Source organism: Chionomys nivalis, chromosome 25 (genome assembly GCF_950005125.1).
Source record: "Chionomys nivalis chromosome 25, mChiNiv1.1, whole genome shotgun sequence".
In the NCBI taxonomy this organism is placed as follows: domain Eukaryota; kingdom Metazoa; phylum Chordata; class Mammalia; order Rodentia; family Cricetidae; genus Chionomys; species Chionomys nivalis.
In genome coordinates this window covers 25,540,385-25,562,040 of record NC_080110.1, presented here as the reverse complement: position 1 = coordinate 25,562,040, position 21,656 = coordinate 25,540,385, and the positions used below count along the sequence as shown (strand labels likewise).

At 41.9% G+C, this 21,656-nt stretch overlaps 1 protein-coding gene across 1 annotated transcript in view; it reads left to right on the top strand.

Moving 5' to 3' along the window:
- Lgr5 (leucine rich repeat containing G protein-coupled receptor 5) overlaps positions 1 to 20,624 on the top strand; it is a 127,505-nt gene extending 106,881 nt beyond the window's left edge. The window contains exons 8-18 of the mRNA XM_057757861.1: positions 535 to 606; positions 4,188 to 4,259; positions 4,420 to 4,488; positions 4,628 to 4,699; positions 9,115 to 9,180; positions 10,879 to 10,950; positions 13,699 to 13,770; positions 14,584 to 14,709; positions 15,869 to 16,014; positions 17,972 to 18,055; positions 19,112 to 20,624. Coding sequence (XP_057613844.1) covers positions 535 to 606; positions 4,188 to 4,259; positions 4,420 to 4,488; positions 4,628 to 4,699; positions 9,115 to 9,180; positions 10,879 to 10,950; positions 13,699 to 13,770; positions 14,584 to 14,709; positions 15,869 to 16,014; positions 17,972 to 18,055; positions 19,112 to 20,199 — 1,939 coding nt within the window. The 3' untranslated portion in view covers positions 20,200 to 20,624. The remainder of the gene's footprint in view (positions 1 to 534; positions 607 to 4,187; positions 4,260 to 4,419; positions 4,489 to 4,627; positions 4,700 to 9,114; positions 9,181 to 10,878; positions 10,951 to 13,698; positions 13,771 to 14,583; positions 14,710 to 15,868; positions 16,015 to 17,971; positions 18,056 to 19,111) is intronic.
- Positions 20,625 to 21,656: the final 1,032 nt, after the last annotated feature.

Here is a 21,656-nt window from a genome sequence, read left to right as displayed (position 1 = left end):
TCCTAACTTCCATGTACCCCATACAACCACAGTCAAACAAAACCCAAAGATCCTTGACTCTGCCTCTCTGTCATTCAGATTGTATTGGCCCCGGCAGGGGTAATCGATTTATTATCACGACCCACTAAACATTTCCCTTGTAAGGAGCTTCCTTAAATCTCTGCATCACGGCAGCTTAAATCAGTTTTCCTTCCTCTGGCTTCAAACAGAGTCACCTTAATCCTCTCTCCAAAGATAGCTCACTCTCAAGCTGTTGTGCCGCAGTCCTCTACTGGATAACAACAAAAGGATTTTCCTTTTATAACGTAACATCCTGTTTCCATAAAGCACCGTTAGGAGATAAGAGCATGTGATTTTCTTTGCTCCTCTGTAGTAAATGAGGACACACACACACGTTTCACCATGTAGGGAGGTGTTAACATGTACTCTGGTTACTAGAGATGCTGATTATAGTTCCTGGTAGGGCAAAGAGAGCTATTAAGTAATCCTCCCCCACACATGTGACTTTCTATAATTATTCTTCTCTTCTTCTAGAGGATTCCACAGCAACAACATCAGGTCAATACCTGAGAAAGCATTCGTAGGCAACCCTTCTCTTATCACAATGTAAGTGGCCATTGTACTCCTTTTCCTTCTTGCTGACACTGAACAGTTTTAAATATGTTGCGCATTTAAATATAATGCAAATTAATGCTAACTAATTTGCCTTGGTTTTGTCTCAGTCAGTGCAAAAATCTGTACAGAAGTGCTTTATTTCATCAGATTTTATTGATATCGCTCATCAGGTTTCAAGTAAACACTGAAATATGCTAAATATATTCATCTTTCACGATCTGAGGTATCTGTTGGCTTGCAGTCTCCATCTTTAGAAGCCAAGCCACGCAGCTAGTCTTCCGAGTGTTTTTGATTACCCATATTTTGCAAGGAATAAAGCTGATTTTAGAGCATCAATGGCAGACCACTTAGTCATTCAGGAATTCAACCCCAGGACTCTAGAAAAGATAGCATATTATATACAAAAAGGGGGGGGGGGTTCTTTGCAACCAATTTACCTCTAATTTAAACTGCTGGATGTGAGAGTTGAATGGAAAGAATTTATGTTCTCTATTTGTGAACAAGCCCCAGCCTTGAGCCACATTTATACAAAACTGGAGTGTAATTCTAGAAAGGTGCATGTATTCTAGAATGGGAATTCCAAGTACTTCATTTATTATAAAAAAAAATAAAACAAATTTATAATCGCAAAGTACCAATAATTGTGTTTCACATTTAATACAACATTAATAGAACATTTATTATGCATCAACATTAAGAAAATGAAAATGTGTAATTATTAGGTTGGGTTTTTTTAGATAATAGATACCTGTCCAGGTAGGCTTAGAGAATTATATTGACCTTAGTGATGAGTCTCAGATCTCTCTTAGAGAGGGTGACTAAAGGCAACCATTGAATCTGACCCTAAGGCGTTCTTCCTGTACTAACTTAAAGAGAGACTGCCTGAAACCTTGTGGCGTTTGTCACAACTGAGCTAGAGCCCCAATTAGCCTTGACAACTGGGGGTGGGGGAGCAGCTAATACACGGACAAACAAAACCATTCATCACCTCTGAAATGTCCTGGCAATGTTTTGGCAAACCAAAGGCTTTGAATTCTATTGCCGGATAAACATCAGTCCTCATTAGAGATCATTTACATATTAAAAGATTAGTGAATTGCATTGGCTTTGAGACTCTTGCAGCCCGAGGACTGGTTCTTAATCGCTCTTTTGGCATGTTAATGCACTTGAGTGACAGCCCTTGCGATCCTTGGAGACCTCTCCACTTTCCACGGTGCCGCCAACTTTCTCTTCACCCTCCTGCTTTCCTCGCACATGGGTTTCTGGGTTTCCGTCTCTCATCACCACCAGCCTTTCCAACACAGTAATCTCCACGTATGTTTTGCTCCAAGCCCCATTAGCTGATGACCCAACCCTCATTTCTACCACTGCAATCTCCAACCCAGTACCCTCTTTTTACTTCCCCTTCCCCAGCTCCTCTGTTAGCCATTACTTCTCTTCTGTTAGCCATTTAGTCATTTACTAGTGCAGATGAGGCAGGTCTCTCTGTCTCTCCACGGTGACGGAGATGGAAGCAGACATCCAGACTACCAGTTTAGGTTGAATACAAACTCCTTACCTGACATTCACAGTCTTCCACAGCCAACTTCCTATTTCCCAAAAACTCTTCGCAACAATGCCATAACCCAGCTACCTAAGCTGTGTTTGTAAAGCACAAAGATCCCATCCCTGCACTATGATGATTGGAATTCTTTCATATGTATTTCTAACGACATTCCATAGTTTTTTTTTTTTTTACCCTTCCCCCCAATAAATGAGAGGACTGCCCCCAGAGAACTCCAGAGTCTTGTATTTGTAGTTGGGATATTTCTGCCTTCACATGCAAGCACACACATTCATCCCTGCTCAGTGTATGTATATTTGCACATGTGTACGAGTGTCATTATGTGCCGATAAGTATATGATAGAGTCAAGGAAGGCGTGCCGTGAGGAAAGCTCCATTTTAAGCCATGTATTTCTGTTGTTACTTTTTAAATTCTTTCACTGATTCTTTCAAAAAAAATCCATGAACATATATAATGTATTTTGATCAAGGCCAAGCAAGATTCCCCCGCCTCCATTACGGTTCTTTTAATGAATGTCTAATCCTAAGGGAAAAGAGGGGATAGGATCCCAAAGTGTGTAGGTGTGCTACGTCACCAGCTGTGTGAGATGTTGCACTGCCTTAGCGTTTGCGGTTGTTGCACAAACCCTACGACCGAACTCATTATTGTCTTAGCTTAAATGGAGGATCTGGGTGATAGCGAGCTTTCCCGGGTATGTGAGCCTCCATTTCCTCACCTGAGCATGAAGAAAATAGTACCTCCACCCTAGATCCAGGTTGTGCAGATCAGTTACTTTGTTAAATAGAAGGCCATGTGCTGCCTCTTCTTGCCTTATGCCCACCAGATTCTAAGCTCCTCTAGGCGGGAATATTTTATCATTCCATTCCTCTTCAACTTCTAGCATTTAGAATAATTTCCAATGGCGGCTTCTCTAATGAGCAAATCTTTAAATCTCTGCAATGTCTACTTCACAGTTTTTCTGCATAGTAGACACTGGTTAAGGATTTATTGTATTTACCTGAACTATCCCAGTGCCTCAGCTAAGAAATATGTGTTGGGCGCCATTAATAAAGCAGTTCAAATGCATTCTGATTGCGTTAGAAAGTTTATAACACAAAATGTTCTTTAAGTTTTAATAATGTCTCACCTTTTAGAGCCATGATGAATTCAATAAATTTCTTACATTAGATAAACTCCAGAGTATATCACTTCTTCTCAACAATGTAAAAAGTCCTTTGTAGATGTTATGGTTATTATATTCAAACAGCAGATAGAATCTTCCATAAACATAGAGAGATAATGGATAGATAGATAGACAGATAGATAGACAGACAGACAGACAGACAGATAGATAGATGGATGGATAGACGGATAGACAGATAGATGGATGACTGAACTGCAACTTGAGTTATGCTTTGTTACTGAGTATTCAGTGGTCAGGCAAACAAAATCTGTAAGTACAGTTAGTCAGTTCATGTGCTTTCCTACTTAGTAACTATCATTCATACCAGCCCTGATGTCCAAACTTTTTTTTTCTTTTTGATTAATCTTGTAGGTTAGCATACACAGGATGGGTTTTGCCACGATATCTTCACACCTTGTCGTTCTATTTTATTCTAAATCCTCCTCTACCCGCCCCCCCCCAAGTCTCTTCCCTTTAGATTGTATCGATTCCTTACCCCAGATCTCCTAAAACTAGTTAATGAGATGCTCCAGTGGGTTCAGTCTTACAACTTGAGTTTGACGTTGGGAATTCACACCCACGGCTTATCCTCTAACCGCCATGTAAGAACGCACTTCCAGGGGTCGTCCTCCTACCCCCACACAGACACCATAGCATGCACATCAAATAAACAAAGAAACCAGTAAAGATAACAACAATCTTAAAATGAGAGATGTTCACTTGAAACTGAGTGATAGGGATGTTAAGTAATTAGTAAAAGCAACAAATGCACTTAGAATATTTGTTGAAACATATTCTCTTGGCCATCGGCTTTATTATAACACATTGGTGTTTGGATTTTTCAGACATTTCTATGACAATCCCATCCAATTTGTTGGAATATCTGCTTTTCAACATTTACCTGAACTAAGAACACTGTAAGTGTCTGTTTCTCTTAAATGTCGCCACCACCCAACCTGTAGTATTGCTGCAAAGACCAAATGAATGGTAGAGCTTAAGATACTTTAAAAAAAAAAAATAGTCAAAATGACCCCTTTCTAGAACCGTCTCCAAATAACACTCATGTATTTCTCCTAGGACTCTGAATGGAGCCTCTCAAATTACTGAATTTCCTGACTTAACCGGAACTGGCAACCTGGAGAGCCTGTGAGTATCTGAGCAGACCCTAACTTCGCCCGGAACATGCATTCACTTTGGGACTGATCAACCTCAACATCCGTGAATCAAAACATGTCATTGCATGATGCGGGAACGAAAGAATTATGTCTGGCTTGTGTTTTAACAGGACTTTAACTGGAGCAAAGATCTCATCTCTTCCCCAGACCGTCTGTGATCAGTTACCTAATCTCCAAGTGCTGTGCGTATCAGTAAGGCAATAATGTTGTATAAACAGGCAACTTCCATTTAGGGGGAAAATGGCAGACGGTATCTCAACAGTCTTTGGAAATGGGAGTCCTTTGCTTGCAGGTCTCCAGGAGGTCATAGCTCCTCCTTTGCCTCCTTTGGGCCAGGCTCTCAGTCATAACCTTGGTACCGTGATAGCGTATCTTTGTTTTCCACTGCACACAGCTGCCTGTTTGAGTTGTAGTTGGCTTGCATTTCCCTTCAGAAAATGAATGTAAACACGCCAAGAGAAAAAAAAACTGCATTTCCTCTTCTAAAGGGTTTTGTAGGGTAGAACAAAATTGCATAATGGATCAACAGCCCAATATTAATGTCAAAAATAAAATTATCAAACAGGCACTGACCCTGATAGGAAGACTAAACATTCTTTGGTGCAGTTATGGATAGTGTGTTCTAATGTTCCATCCGGTAGTCAATCAGCTTGAATGCTATTTCTGTTGACTCAGATCTCATCTTGCTTCTGCCTTTCCCATGTTTCATAAAAAGTAGTTTAGAGCGATCTGAATAGCCTTGTGTTGGCATTCTGCTTTCGTGTTACCAGTTACTCCACTCAACCCTCTAGTACTCTTGAGCATCGAAGGGACTGTTATTAAAAAGAGCCTCACTCCCTTATAAAACTGTTCTCTTGTGGAATGCACACCATCACAGTCAGCTGCCTGCCATTTCAGCATAGGCTCTTCTTAGTAGCAGAACCAGCATATAATGTCGATGTAGTATGGGATTCTCTGCTGAATGGTCCCCAGGCTACCCTGTCCCGGAAGATGCCCAGTGACATGGTGTGCAGCAGAAACACACAGGACATTCTGTCACTCACACGTGTCTGAAGCAAGCCTCATCCTTACACCCACGTTTCCCTATAGAGTGTAGCTACAGACAAAGGAAATTGGGAATTGGGGACATATTTATTAAAGTCTCACTGCAAGAAAGCATCACAGTTTTTTGTTTACTTTTATCTTGTATGAGCATATTCACATGAATAAGTGTTGGCGGACGAATGTCCCAGCACATGTATGTTGGGGTCAGATGACAACCTCAGGTATTGGTCCTCACCAAGAGCAGCAGCTATTCTTGACCACTGAATCATCTCTCCAGTCCTACATTTCCATTTCTTAATGAAACTAGTAGAGGGTACATGAAAACATCTGTTGTCTTCTGCTTACTGATTTTCATGGCTAACATGGATCAATACCGTGAGAGGGATTTCGCAGACTGTAGGGAGTAAGTAGGGGAGCCAGGGTTTTAATCAGGTCCATCTTTTCTGTGCTACATGGGGAACAGACAGTCAACAGCCAGGTCCAGAACTCTGTAGATGAATGAAAGCCACTTGGGAATCCAGTTAGGAGCAAGGGCTCCGGAGCACGGTTTCCTGGTTCAACTCCAAGTTCCCCAAAAAGTAGTACATTATCTCCAGCAAGTTCTTTTTCCTTCTGGGGTTCAGTTTCCCAGTCTATAAAACGAGTGAGCCACTTCCTTCGGACAGTAATCCTAAGGATTAAATGACTACATATCAAGCCCATAGAACAGAGTTTAGGATGTGGTATGTGCTTGCTTGGTCAGTGTTAACTCTTCCATACTTTTCATATGTCATTATTCTTCCTGAAAAATAGTTTCTTTGGGGTGTGTGGCGTTTGCATGTGTACATGTGTGTATACACACATAAACATGCATAGAGATGCCGAGGTCAACAGGTGTTTCCCTCAGTCCCTCCCCATCTTATATTTTTAATTTTTTTATATTTATGTATTTGTGTACACATGTGTGCGGTGCCACCGAGTTTGTATATATAAAGAGGAAAGGACAACTTGTAACAGGCAAGTCTCTCTGAGGTGCATTCAGAGCACAACTACCTTTCCCCACTGAGACAACTTGCCAACCCTGCCATCTTAGTTTATTGAGACAAGGTCTCCTCACGAAACGAGACTCATTGGCTAGCAAAGCCCAGGAATTCTCCTGCCTTGCTTCTGTGTCACAATTACGTTGATGAACCATCTTTCTAGCCCCTACATAGGACTTTTTAAGCCAGCCATGGTAGCACATGCCTATAGCCCCAGCGTTAAGGAAAGACATTTAAAAAGACCATCAGTTGGAGGCAAATTGGGGCTGCAGAGAAGTTCCAAAGCAGTCTGGCCTATGTAATAAGTTTGTCTCAAGCAAGTTAACAAGCAGAAAAGACACTATTCCTTCTTGTTGGGACTTGAATTATGTGTACATACATAAATGTATTAATTATAGTATCTTGCCATTTTCAATGATCCACCCGTAATATTCATCTGTTCTTCATGGCATTCCTGAAAAATAGATAAGGCAGGTAACTTCTAAGAAGAAAACCAAAAAGAAAAAGAAAATCAGTCAGTGCTCAGGCCACCGTATTAACCAAGAGGAACTCATTAAGTTTAGTACTAGAACCCAGGACCTTGATCTCTACTGTGGGGTCTTTTGGAAGCATTGGTGTGAGAGCTATCATCCTGGGTTTTGTTCAATTAGCATATGAGATTTCATTGTGAATGTTTATTGCCACTACCTTACTTCATAGAAATACCCTAGTCCACTGTTCAGGCTAGATGTGTGTTCTCCACTTATAGCTGATAATCTTATGTAAGCCATTCATTTCTGAATGAGGACACCCACAGTGTCACTGTTATAAGGTTGTCATAGGATAAAGTTTAAGTAAAGCTATAAACACGGTACCTCTGCACATGAGATGCTTGATCCACAGCAACCCTGAAATCGTTAAGTTAAAGGTGGATGAAATGCAATACTATATCCTTGTGTAGAAGGTTTTATATACTTCGTACTCAAATATATGTGAGAATGAGAAGCGGCTGGGGATGCTGATGGTTCAACCTGTAATCCCAGTGCCCAGGGAGGCCGAGGCAGGAAGAACCCAAGTTCAACACCTGCCTAAGCTGCACAATATAAACATAAGAAATGACAGGTGCCGGGCGGTGGTGGTGCACACCTTGAATCCCAGCACTCAGGAAGCAGAGGCAGGCAGATTTTTGGGAGTTCGAGGCCAGCCTGGTATACAAGAGCTAGTTCCAGGACAGGCTCCAAAGCTTCAGAGAAACCCTGTCTTAAAGGAAAAAACAAAAGGACAGGCTCCCTGAGCATCCTGGAGAAATGAATGGATCAAATCATTATCATCTTTGATAATATATATGTCCATTTTCATATAGTCACTACTTTTCAAAATTACATGGCATATTGTTAAACAGGCATGTTTTGCATAAATGTATAGGTTTTTCAATTGTTCACTTTAGTAAGTTTATTTCTTGTTTGTTTAGTGGAAAGGGTGTTTAGTCCTTGCACTCACAGACAGCTTCATTTTGAATCATTTATATGCCATAATGGAACTCTTCCTATCTAAAACCCATTCATTCAAGAAATGAAGGATAAATTGGTCAATTATAAGGATAGAATAATTGAAAAGCCTGTTAGAAAATACTACCGGTTTTTCCCCAGTTGTTTTGATGGTTTTAAGAATTAGAATCAAGCATGAAAATGCTTAGTTGATTAGTTGATAACTTTTAAAACATGAGACGAGATTTTTTTTTACCTTTATGTTTCTCTATCTACTAGTTTTCTTTCTTTTTTTTTTTTAAACTTTCTGCAAATTACCATGGCTTGTTTTTGATTAGTTATATTATAGTATAAATATGTCCAGATGTTTTTGTTATTCTGTAATTTGTTGAGTTTTGGCTGAAACCTCTCTTAGATCCCCCCCCCGCCCCCCGCGCTCGTGGTGATTGATTTCAAAGTTAGTGCTATGTTTTGAATGGTTTGGTTTGGTTTTAAGTTGATTAGGAAAGAACCAGCAATGACTTGTGTTAGCTGTAGAGAAAGAGCAGCTTCCAGAGACGGGGTACGGTTATTTAATTTAATCTGTGCTCATTCCAGTAAGAAAGGAGCTGGAACACTGCAGCTCGCCACTAACAAAATAAATAAATTCATTAAGTAAATTATTTAAATCAATTAAAGAAGTGTACCAGTTACATTTCAGTAAATATTTGAACCTTTTGCCTAATCCAATAATGCTTGGGTCTACCTGCCGCATGTCAGGTCTGTGGAATTGTCCAGAGTCTGTCTCGGAGGGGCATACCATCTTGAGGGGAAAGGAGAGGAAGATGTGTTTCCTTAAGACTGATGCGTGCCGGGCGGTGGTGGCGCACGCCTTTAATCCCAGCACTTGGGAGGCAGAGGCAGGCGGATCTCTGTGAGTTCGAGACCAGCCTGGTCTACAGAGCTAGTTCCAGGACAGGCTCCAAAGCCACAGAGAAACCCTGTCTCGAAAAACCAAAAAAAAAAGAAAGAAAGAAAGAAAAAAAAAGACTGATGCGTAACAGATTTTTCTCTTTCTCACCTTTTCAGAGATTTATCTTACAACCTGCTTGAAGACTTACCCAGTTTGTCCGGCTGCCAAAAACTTCAGAAAATGTACGTCTCTGAAAGTCTCTGAGTCACTCAACAAAATCAAAAGCCCAAACTCGCCTTTTTTAGGGTCATGGGTTACTCTACCCTATGACTCGCTGGCAGGACGTTGGCATTTCTCCTTCTTGCACACACGCAGTGTGAGGGCAGAGAGTACCCAGAGAGGTGGGAAATGGTGCTTTGCTCACCCAAGGATGTGGTATGGACAAAGGGGTCGCTAGACATCTGCTTTTCTCCTTGGTTTTTCCCAGCTCAAGTGTAATGGGGAAATGGGTGAGTCTGAGTCTGAGAAGGTTTCCTTTTTCGTGCAGACAAGGTCTCCCGTAGCCCAGGCTGGCCTTGATTGCCTCCTGTGCCTTTCTACCTCTGCCTCCCAGGGCTGGGATTACAGGTGTGTGCCATGCGGGCTAAGTTCTCTCTTTTACACGTACGACAAAACTCATCCTTCCAATGGACGGTGCTACTTTTGAATACGGCAGGACTTGGATATGTTTCATGATGACACGTTTGTCACTTGAGGTGCTGTGGACACTTCTTATGCCCTTTGGAGTTCTTCTTTTAAAACTACTTCCTCCACAAAACATTAGCCACGTTGCTTTGTGGCCACACTTCCGTTTATCAACCACCCTTGGTTTCATACTTAGTCTTCCTCTCGCTGCCGTTAGGTGATGAGGGAAGAAAACATACATCCCTTTTCTAACATGTAAAGCTTTGAGGGGCTGGAGAGATGACTCCGCAGGTAAGAGCACCTAGTACTCTTTCAGAGAAGCAGAGTTTGGTCTCCAGCACCCACACCGGGCAGCTCTCAACCACTTATGACTCCAGCCCAAGGGGTTGGCAACACTCAGATGCACATACCCATACAGATATGTAATTAAAAATAAATTTGACACTTCTGAAGACCTTTATTGAACACAACAAGGGCTCCGGGAGAGACAGTGTCCTGAAAAGCTTCTTTGTATTGTTGGTTTTGGGTTTCATCTGGTTTGGTGTGTGTGTGTGTGAGTGAGAGAGAGACAGACAGACACACACACACACAGAGACACAGAGAGAGAAGCATGGGAGAGAGGACAGGTGTACACATACAAGGCCACACATGTAGAAATCAACAACCGACTTTGTGCAGTGAGTTTTCTCCTGCCACGTTTCTTTGTATCCCGGGGGTTGGGACACTCAAGCACAATTCGATAGGCTTATATGGCAAGCACTTTTACAGACAGATTCTTTCCAAGGGGTCCTGTTGTTTTGTCTTTTGAGAAAGGGTCACACGTATTCCAGGCTGGCTTCATAGCCAAGGATGACCTTGAATTTACGATCTTCCTTTTTCCACTTCCTGGGGACTAGAAATTGCAGGCACACACTATCACACTTGGTTTGTGCAGTGCTGGGAACAGAACCCAGGCCTTCATGCGTGCTAAACCATTGAACGATGATGGTGTACTTGGATATTGCTTTATACTCTTTTGAGGGAACCAGCTTCCTGACTGAGAATCAGTACTTATTTGAATGTAAAAAATTGCAGTGTTATTTAGTAAACAAAAAAAAAAATGGTGTCGTGATTGAGAGAGAGACACACTTCCTATGAGATGGACACACTTCCTCTCCGCCTTTGATTAAGGGCACGCTATCCTGGGGTAAAGAGTTCTCTGAAGTCTATTGGAAGCATTAACGCTGATGTCAGTCTTTGGAACGCTCTCTTTTCAGCGACCTGCGGTATAACGAAATCTATGAAGTTAAAGGTGGCACTTTTGAGCAGCTGTTTAACCTCCGATCTCTGTGAGTACCACCTCCCGTACCCCACAGCCCTGAGGAGTTCTCTCTGTTGAACCTCCATGATTTTTTACTTCACTCTGTGCTCTTACTGTTAGGCCACTGTAGACTTATTTTCTATTTTTTAAAAATACAAATACTTTGCTTCTCATAATTTCCAGGAAAAAATTAGAAGTAGTGAATTTGTATCCAGCCATAGTGTGTACATCTTTAATCAAAGTATGTGTAAGACAGGCAAGTAGATCTTTGTAAGTCTGAGAGTAGTCTGGTCTGCATCTATGTAATAAGACCCTCTCAGAATATAAGTTCTAAAAAATTAAAAGTCAAAGTAGTAAATTTGTGATTATGCTCTCAACCAGTCCTCTAAAATGTACTCCTGATGCAAAAGAAAAGAGGCTAACCTGCTCAAAGACTGGGTAATGCTCCTGTCTGCAGCCTAAGAGTTAACACACACACACAAATGGAATGAGCACATACAATCCCGCTGCCTGTTTTGGGGGACAAGGTGTTTTGTTTTGCGTTGGTTTGGGTTTTAGTTTTTTGATTGGAGTTTGGTTTCTGTTTGGTATGGTGTTTGTTTTGTTTAGTTGATTGTGTGTGTGTGTTTGTACGTGTGTGTGTGTACGTGTGAAAACATTTAAAGACCATCTGGGTTTGACAGTGAACTATGTTAACTCCAGGTCCTCATCTGTCTGCAGAGAAGAGCCTGGGAATCTATTTTAGCAAATCTTCTATGGTTTCAGTCCAAATCTTCTATGGTTTCAGTCCTAGACACTGCTTCGGTTTCCCTGGCAATCAATATGCAATTATTTAATTTGATTTGATGATTTAAAATGCTGTATTTCAGTCTGTAAAGTGTTTGCCAGGCAGGCATGAGGACCGAAGTTCAATTCCTAGACCCGTTGAAGACACACATACACACACACATACACACACATATACACATACATACACACATACACACACATATACACACACACATACATACACACACACACATACACACACATATACACACACATACACACACACACATACACACACATACATACACACACACACATACACATACACATACACACACACACACACACGTTACCCCAGTGTGGAGGATGGGACAGGTGGAGGGAGCCTGGGGCTCGCTACTCAGCCAACTTAGCCTAGTGAAATAAGCTCAAGGTCAGATAGAGACCCTGTCTCAAAAAACGTGGTGGACAGCATTTGTGGAAAGATACCTGAGATCATGCACTGACCTCCACATTCCTGTGAAAGGAGGAAGATTCCCTTTAAAAACCCTTTCCAATGAGAACATAAGTGTTCTTGAATTCAGTTCACTTGAATAGCTCAGAGCACAGTGTCGTACGCTTATCTGAACCTGAGAGACATCGACTCTTATCAGTTTCAATTTTCTCAGATGCCCACTTCTTTTTTTTTTCTTTTAAAGATTTTATTTATTTATTATGTATACAACATTCTGCCTCCATGTATGCCTACAGGCCAGAAGAGGGTGCCATATCTCATTACAGATGGTTGTGAGCCACCATGTGGTTGCTGGGAATTGAACTCAGGACCTTTGGAAGAGCAGGCAATGCTCTTAACCACTGAGCCATCTCTCCAGCCCCCAGATGCCCACTTCTTACTTGCCTTAATAGGCATTTAAAAAATAAAATGCCAGTAGAACCCTTTCAGACATTTAGAAGGCTCTTGCTTTGGTCCCCAGTAGCAAGGAAGGAAGAAAGGAAGGGAGAGAGGAAGTGGCAGGGGGAGTCTTAAATTCATTGTTCATTTTTTAAAAATGAACTTGTCTCGGATAATCCATCAGTTCTTGTCTCTGGTGAATTATCTGGAGAAGTTTCTGCTAGTGATTTTATTCCTTCTAAATTATCTTCACTTTGTCAGTTATGTACGGCAGTAGATTTCATTCTCTATAAAATATTTTCCCCTGCTTTGAAGGACTTCATTTCTAACGTTTTCTCCTATTTTACTTAGGCTTTTTTTTATTTTGTTTTGTTTTGTTTTTGTTTTTTTGTTTTTCGAGACAGGGTTTCTCTGTTTCTCTGTGGTTTTGGAGCCTGTCCTGGAACTAGCTCTTGTAGACCAGGCTGGTCTCGAACTCACAGAGATCCGCCTGCCTCTGCCTCCCGAGTGCTGGGATTAAAGGCGTGCGCCACCACCGCCCGGCCTCTCCTATTTTACTTAGATCCCAGTCAGCTACTTACTTGTCGGCATCTTATTCTGAGAATTTTCTTGCAAGCACCTCTGTTTATTCCAGAATTTGCCACATATAATAGGTGATGGGCACAGATTGTCGGCTGAGTTGCACTGTGTGTCCAGGATCATTTCATAATTTACAGTACTCTTTCCTGTCAGTCAGAGGAACAGACTCTGATGTTTGCCTCTTCTTAGTCCTCTGTCTTCACTCATTTTAGAAAAACCATAATAAAATTCTAGATCCGTGATAAAGTCAACCATGTTAGCAAGAAGAGAATGAAAACTAAAATATCTACCTGATTACTTCAAATAGGATTGATTGAAAGTTCTGTCTTTCATCGTCTTATGCCCACTGCATCTTTATCTGAAGGAGAATTTATCTGTCCCATTCTCCACACTGGGATAACGTGTGTGTGTGTGTGTGTGTGTGTGTGTATGTGATTGGAATAGAATGGTAATTGAATTTGGATAGAAACTGGATACATACAATAAAATGTCATGTGTTCTTTTAAACATAATCTTCTCTCTTTTTAAAAAAAACAGGAACTTGGCTTGGAATAAAATTGCCATTATTCACCCCAATGCATTCTCTACGTTGCCGTCTCTAATAAAGCTGTGAGTGTTGCATTTCTCGTTTATGGGATGTCTTTCAGTAATTCGTGACCATCTATCTGTTAGTGAAGATGTTGGCTTTTTGAAGTCACTCCCAATGCACAGCCAGCACTCTGTGTTCTCCACTCCTAGATGTACGCCCTGGCCAGGGAAGATGCCCAGCTTCTCCGGGGCCATGTGAGCCCTTATGTGGATGACAGAAGGAAGACCTGAGTTATAGCTGGGGCTGCTTGTTCAAATGGAATTTTTCATTTTTGCTGAGAAATCAGACAGAATGGAATAAGTTGACAAAGCATTTATTCTGACAAAAGAGGGGAGAAGGAAGGAAAGAAACTCCTAAACTTTGCACTGGTCATTCCTATCACTTTTCGCATAAATACATATTTCCCCTTGATTTTAGTTGTCCCCACTAAATTTGAGGCCAAATATAGAACATTTTTTTTTTGATTTTTCAGGACAGGATTTCTTTGTGTAGCCCTGGCTGTACTAGAACTCACCCCATAGACCAGGCTGGCCTCAAACATACAGAGATCTGTCTGCCTCTGCCTCACAAGTGCTGGGATTAAAGGTGTGAGCCACCACTGCCCAGCCGAATACAGAACAATTTTAATGCCTTTAAAATGTGTCATCTTCCAGCTGTGATTATAAATAGAAAAGCTATCAGAAGCTGGAATCTGAATGGCGAGTTTTACCGTTAAGAGTAAGAACTCTTTTTTATTGAGAAGTTTCAGTTTAAGCATCCTTAGACTGCTTTTGTAAACAGAGACATTTTATGCTAATGTAGGCACTAAAAGCCGATTGTTTGATGTTTTCCAGGGACCTCTCCTCCAACCTCCTGACGTCTTTCCCTGTAACTGGGTTACATGGTTTAACTCACTTAAAATTAACAGGAAACCGTGCCTTACGGAGCCTGATACCATCTGCAAACTTCCCAGAGCTCAAGTGAGTTTGTCATTGAAACTAATGAGATACATTTGTGGTCATGCGGAATAATAGACATGTTATAGCGGTTGCTAAATTTATGAGGTCATGAGACCCTCTTGAATTGCATTTCATGCCCTGAGTCCCCACCCCTGGAACGCTGTTAGGACAAGCCGGAAGTGGGAGCCTGTCTTCCTGAGCATATTTTCTTTCAGAGATGCCTCCTGGAATCAGAGTTCATGGAAAGAACCTGAAAAGCATTGATCCTCAGGATATACACTAGGGCGTGTAATTAAATAACATTGTAACATTATTGCACTCCTGTTGACAATTTTTAATTCATCTAGCATGCATATGTTGTAATAAAATGTACTCAATTAATGCGCATTTGAGGAAGCAGTGCTCTTTAAAACCTGCTGTGCTTACTAGCAACAAAGGAGTGTTTTAAAGATTCTGTGTATACATATATATGTCTTAAGCCACAATACTGTCTGCCTGGTTTTTTTTTGTTTTTTGTGCTTTTTTTTTGGTTTTTCGAGACAGAGTTTCTCTGTGGTTTTGGAGCCTGTCCTGGAACTAGCTCTTGTAGACCAGGCTGGTCTCGAACTCACAGAGATCCGCCTGCCTCTGCCTCCCAAGTGCTGGGATTAAAGGCATGCGCCACCACCGCCCGGCGCTGTCTGCCTGTTTTTAAAGCCAAAAAAGTAATAAAGCCCCAGAAGATAGTATGGAAGAGAGAAAAGTATATTTCAAAATGCCATCTTAAACAACATCTTTGTGTTGTTTATTTCTGGGCTATGTTTCACATCACCTAAGTTATTAGAATCTATATATGCATAAAAATTTACGATATATTTTGGTTACTTGACATAACGTTGCCATAATTTTCCTCCCATTCATGTTTAAAACCATTTCATTATGGAAATTTTCCATCATTTAAATCACATCACTCAACTTCCACCATTATAAACATTTCATGACGGTAAATTTTAATGACTGCAGTTATAAGTATCCCTGGAATGAACACTTTTATTCAAATAACGTATATTTCGGATTATTTATTTAGGCTAAACTCCAAAAGGAGAATCATTGCATGAAAAGATAAACATTATATTTCATGACCCATCTTTTTTAAGTGTATGGTTTTTTTTTTTTCTTGTTTTGCCTCCTTTCTTTAAAGGATTATTGAAATGCCTTACGCTTACCAGTGCTGTGCGTTTGGAGCATGTGAGAATGTCCATAAAGTTTCTAATCAGTGGAGTAAAACTGGTAACAGCAGTGTGGATGACCTTCCTAAGAAAGATGCCGGGCTGTTGCAAGTTCCAGGTAAGAGCTGATGAGGTGAGGGAATTGCAGCCAGAAAGGTCTTGAAGTTATTAAACAGACCATCGAAAGTTCAGGAATCCGCGTGTGAGCACCCAGCAAATGCAGAGTCGGTGCTATTTGTAAAGACTCAAAAAGACAGAAAGAATTGCCATCTATTCTGTGGACGAATTCCTGGCCTTTTTATTATAAGTAGACCTCCCTTAGCATACACAGTCCTCAAAGGTGATTACTATATCAGTATTTCCATACTTTTTTTTAGAGGATCCTATCCTTTTTCAAATATCCTTCTGTACTTCTTTCTCTAAAAGAGAAAAAAATCCACGCTTATTTTCCTAACCTGGAAAGAGTGGGGGGTGGGGTGGGGTGGGGTGGGTAGACAGACATTTTTAATTCCTCCATATTCGAACAGAAGGACCTAAGAATTCAGCTTCTCCACCAACTAATTCTAATTCGTGTTCTCCTAGTCCCCCACAGGGGTATCTGTCAGGAGGGTGAGGTGAGATCATGTCTGTAAAGCTTCGGCTTTCCTCGCAGGAAGACGTTACTTAAACAGAAAGCAATCTCTCTCCCCCACACCTGTGGGGGATGAAGCGGCGCCTTGGGCAGCATCCCCTCCGTTCCCTGCCAACCTTGCGAGTTTGCACAAGGTCTAACAGAATAGCTTCTCATTCTTAGGGCCTTAGTGATTTGTTGATTCCAACGTGTAATCCAACCTGTCTGCAAGTTCCCTTAACCTTGCCCCTTCCTATCAGTTGAGGAGCTAAGAGCCTTGTTTGTTTGCTTTAGATCACCCAGCATGCCTCTTGCTCTTCTCCTTCCTTTAGTTTTGGCTCTTCCTGCCCCATCAACTCTAATCTCACCTATGCTTCTTCATTAAAAATTAAACATTTAAAAATAGAGAGTCCATTATGTTCCAGACACTACATCAGCCCTGGGACTACATAATAGTGCTAATGTCCTTCGTGGAATTTGTTTTCAAGATCAGTGAATCTTAGCTGTGAGCCGTGTATCGGAATAACAGCAAAGGGTTTGAAAACATAGTGATGCCCGAACTCGGGGGGGGGTGGGGGGTTGCTGAGTGAGTAAAGGGTTCGGTGCACAAGCATGAGGATCTGAGTTCAGATTCTTCAACGCCCACATTTTAAAGAGTGGGACGTGTCAGCGAGTACCTGTAATCTTAGTGAGAGACCCTGTCTCAGAAGGTAACAAAACGAAGGTATTGAGCATCCCAACACTGACCTACGACATCCATATGTGTCCCTTTGAGTGATCACATGCTCACGCGTGCACACACACACACACACTCATGCCCAAGTGGCATACAAGTCACACACAAAACCAAGAAACCGTGCATCTTTAGGAAAAGCGTTTAAACCACAAAACCTTTTTAAAAGATAGTTTTCTAAACCAAGCATCTCATTACTTTGTCTCTCGTTATACAGAACTCCCCCAAAGAACACAGAAACTGATTTTCCATCTTGTGGTCAGAGGAAGCAGCCGGGACGTTTGTACTGTAGCTATATTTGTGTTAGAGATCTGCTCTCTCTTCTGGTTTGCCTTAAAGGAATTCCTGAGAGTGCTGGAGAGCAAACCTCGGGCCTCGAGCATGCAAAGCAAACATTCTACCTCTGAGCAACATCCCCGATGCTTAGAAAACTGGATAAAATGTGGTCCCTACCCTGGGTTTAGGTCTGGGAAACTTAGGACCATCACAGACTCAAGGGAACCGTGGACTCAGAGGGCTTGGGTCTTTTATCCAGAGTATGGGACCATTCTTCCTCACCCTCAGTTGTGCGGGAATACTGCCAGAGCAGGTTGAATCGAATGTCAACAAGGGACTTTCTAAGGGACCTCCAGCAAAGTCTTGCCCTCATTTCTCTGTGTGACAGTTCATGAGGACACCCGAAGTCTCTCCTCATGAGAGAACTAACCACTCCACGTCCTCTGATCCCTGCAGATGAGCGGGACCTTGAAGATTTCCTCCTTGACTTCGAGGAAGACCTGAAAGCTCTTCATTCGCTGCAGTGTTCCCCTTCTCCAGGTGAGAGAGACATCAACACTGCATTGGTATCAAGGACCATGTGGACTCTGAGGCTTTAGACAACTGTGGCTAAACTTCAGAAACCAAATCTCTGCCACCTGGGGGGGGGTCACACTGTCCCTGACAACCGGAACTTCATTCACTAGTAGAACTTTCTGGGGAACGTGATTCAGGCTAATAAAAACTAAAGCGTTGGTGCATACTCAAAAGCACATATGATTCAGAAGGCAATATGGCTGTTTAGCATGGAATACCCCATAGTCTTGCTCTGTATAATCTATAAATTGTTTTTTTTTTAATAATTTAGATCTTTTCTCTGAATAATCATGAGTCTGGGAATGTAGCCCAACAAGAATGGGTTTATTTAACATGTTCAAGCTCTGGTTTTGCCAGGTATGGTGGCACACACCTTTAGTCCCTACCGAACACTTGGGTGGCAGAGGCAGGTGACTATCATTGAGCTCAAGGTCAGCCTAGTCAACACAGTTTCGGGACAGCCAGGGCTATGTCGAGAGGTTATGGCTTTAAAAAAATATATATATATGATAACAAATAACATATAGATGAGTTTTCAAAATATTGAATTCATTAAATTGACCTATTCCTTTAAAAAGAAAAGGCAGATAATTTAGTGGGAGAAAGGCAATTAATGATGCTCTATTTCCAATCAACAAGCATTCCTACCCACACTGTGTCTCACATGAACTGTTTCCCTAAGAGTCTCTTTCTTGGACTCTGGACCCCTCGAAACTATCTGAAGGTCTTAGTGAGACATCCAGGTGGTCTGGCTTTTCACATTATCCACACTGCCTTGCCTTAGGACTGAAGCTTCCCATTTTTATTTTTCTGTATCTCCTCTGGGAACACAAAAACCTCGGGCATCAATGGGTCAGTGCTATGGAAACTCCAAGGCGGTCCTCACACTAGTTTGAGAAACAGGAGCAAGCCATGTGGGCACCATAGTTACGGTGGCTGTTACTGACCTCCGTTTCTTGGCAGGTTTGCTCCATCTGCTGACCCAGTCTGATACTGTCTTTCTCTTCCTCCCACACTCAGGTCCCTTCAAGCCTTGTGACCATCTGTTTGGGAGCTGGCTGATCAGAATCGGAGTGTGGACCATAGCAGTGCTGGCGCTTTCCTGCAACGCCTTGGTGACGTCAGCAGTGTTCAGAACCACTCTGTACATCTCCTCCATAAAACTGTTGATCGGGGTGATTGCCGTGGTGAACATGCTCATGGGGGTCTCCAGTGCGGTACTGGCTGTTGTGGACACGTTCACTTTTGGTAGTTTTGCGCAACACGGCGCCTGGTGGGAAGATGGAATTGGTTGCCAAATCGTTGGCTTCTTGTCCATTTTTGCTTCAGAATCGTCCGTTTTCCTGCTCACTCTGGCAGCCCTGGAACGCAGTTTTTCTGTCAAATGTTCTTCAAAGTTTGAAATGAAAACACCCCTGTCTAGCCTAAAGGTGATCATTTTACTGTGTGTCCTGTTGGCCCTGACCATCGCCACCGTCCCCTTGCTGGGTAGCAGTAAGTACAATGCCTCACCGCTCTGCCTGCCCTTGCCGTTCGGGGAGCCCAGCACCACGGGCTATATGGTGGCTCTCGTCTTGCTCAACTCCCTCTGTTTCCTCATAATGACCATTGCCTATACCAAGCTCTACTGCAATTTGGAGAAAGGAGACCTGGAGAATCTCTGGGACTGTTCTATGGTGAAACACATTGCCTTGCTGCTCTTCACCGACTGTGTCCTTTACTGCCCCGTGGCTTTCTTATCCTTCTCCTCTTTGCTAAACCTCACATTTATCAGTCCAGAGGTAATTAAGTTTATCCTTCTAGTGATCGTCCCGCTTCCTGCCTGTCTCAATCCCCTTCTCTACATTGTCTTCAACCCCCATTTTAAGGAGGATTTGGGCAGCCTAGGAAAGCAAACCCATTTCTGGACAAGATCAAAGCACCCAAGTCTGCTGTCCATTAACTCCGACGATGTTGAAAAACGGTCCTGTGACTCAACCCAAGCCTTGGTAGCCTTTACGCATGCCAGCATAGCCTATGACTTGCCTTCCGATTCTGGGTCGTCGCCAGCTTACCCAGTGACGGAAAGCTGCCACCTTTCTTCAGTAGCCTTTGTCCCATGCCTCTAGGTAATATGGGAGAGGGTTGTTTTCCAAAGTGGCAAACCTGCAAGAAGATTTATATCAGAACACTAGCTAAGAAGAGTTGAGCTGAAACCCGGCTTACAACACAAGTAGACGTCTATAAGTTAGTATGGAAAAGCTAATGACCTTACTGATACTGGAGGGTGAGGTATAAGTCTAAACACTGCTTCTATAATTTGTTCAGCTATTCATCACGTCACTTAGATGAGCCTAGATCTGAAAAGCAGACGAAATGCTCTTCAAAGAAACAAAGTCTCTAGTTGCCATTGCATTCTCTTCACACTCACCAGCGTAAACCACTGGTAGTGGGGGGATTCGTGGAGTGATGTAATGGGTGTGTTTAAATTGACAAATTCCTTAGAAGAGGGTTAACATTATAAGGCAATATATGGATTTTTTTTTTAAAAAAAAAAAAAAAAGGAAAAAAAAGGGCTACATTGCCCACAGGGTTTCTTTTTTTTTTTTTTTTTTTTTTTTTTTTGGTTTTTCGAGACAGAGTTTCTCTGTGGTTTTGGAGCCTGTCCTGGAACTAGCTCTTGTAGACCAGGCTGGTCTCGAACTCACAGAGATCCGCCTGCCTCTGCCTCCTGAGTGCTGGGATTAAAGGCGTGCGCCACCACCGCCCAGCTCACAGGGTTTCATTTTACTGACCACGTGAAGATGTTTTTGTCCTTTGGTCAGAATAGGTCCTTCCTAGACACCAGTCTCCTGGATAAATAATGTGAGACATTTTTAAGTCATTCATACATCAATTTAAGATACTGGGTTTTATAAGTAAGCACTCGGTGCATCCTCCCCTGATAAAATAAAACTGGCAACAAGTTTTTTTGAAAGGAAAAATTAAATTTTTCCTAAAGCAGTTATGTATAGGTAGAAATTTGACTTAACTGATTCATTTTTAAATCTCTAGTATCCAAAGCTCACAAAGTTCATTGCCCACAGTGGGCCTACCTAGTAAGCGATTGTGGGATTTGTATTTGTTTCTGAGTGGGAGCATGCTTTGGGGAAGATGTTTTATCGTTGCCTCAGATGGTTGTGCATTGTAAGACACTCAGAGGCAGGCAGGACATACGTCCATAAGACTGCTGAGAAGTAGCTCGGGCAACAGTGCCTCCTTGACACTTGGAACTCAACAGAAACTGGGCAAAGTATTTCTCTTTCTACTTAGTTTGGTTTTATCTGTCCTTTTTGGATCAACCACCAGATATAAAGAACATGACTCCTCTGTTTCTTCCATATTAACATGGGTGTTAGATGTTTTGATCCAAATTATTAAATTTGAAAAGTGAAAGGGTTTATTCTTAACTTCTGTGATCCTACATTTAGCTTCATTGCACCCAAACCAAAAGGCTGTTAGCTGGATTTATTTTTATATAAGCATGTTTTATTTTGATCAGATGTTTTAATGTGGAATTTTTTAAAAAAAATACATTTATGAGATG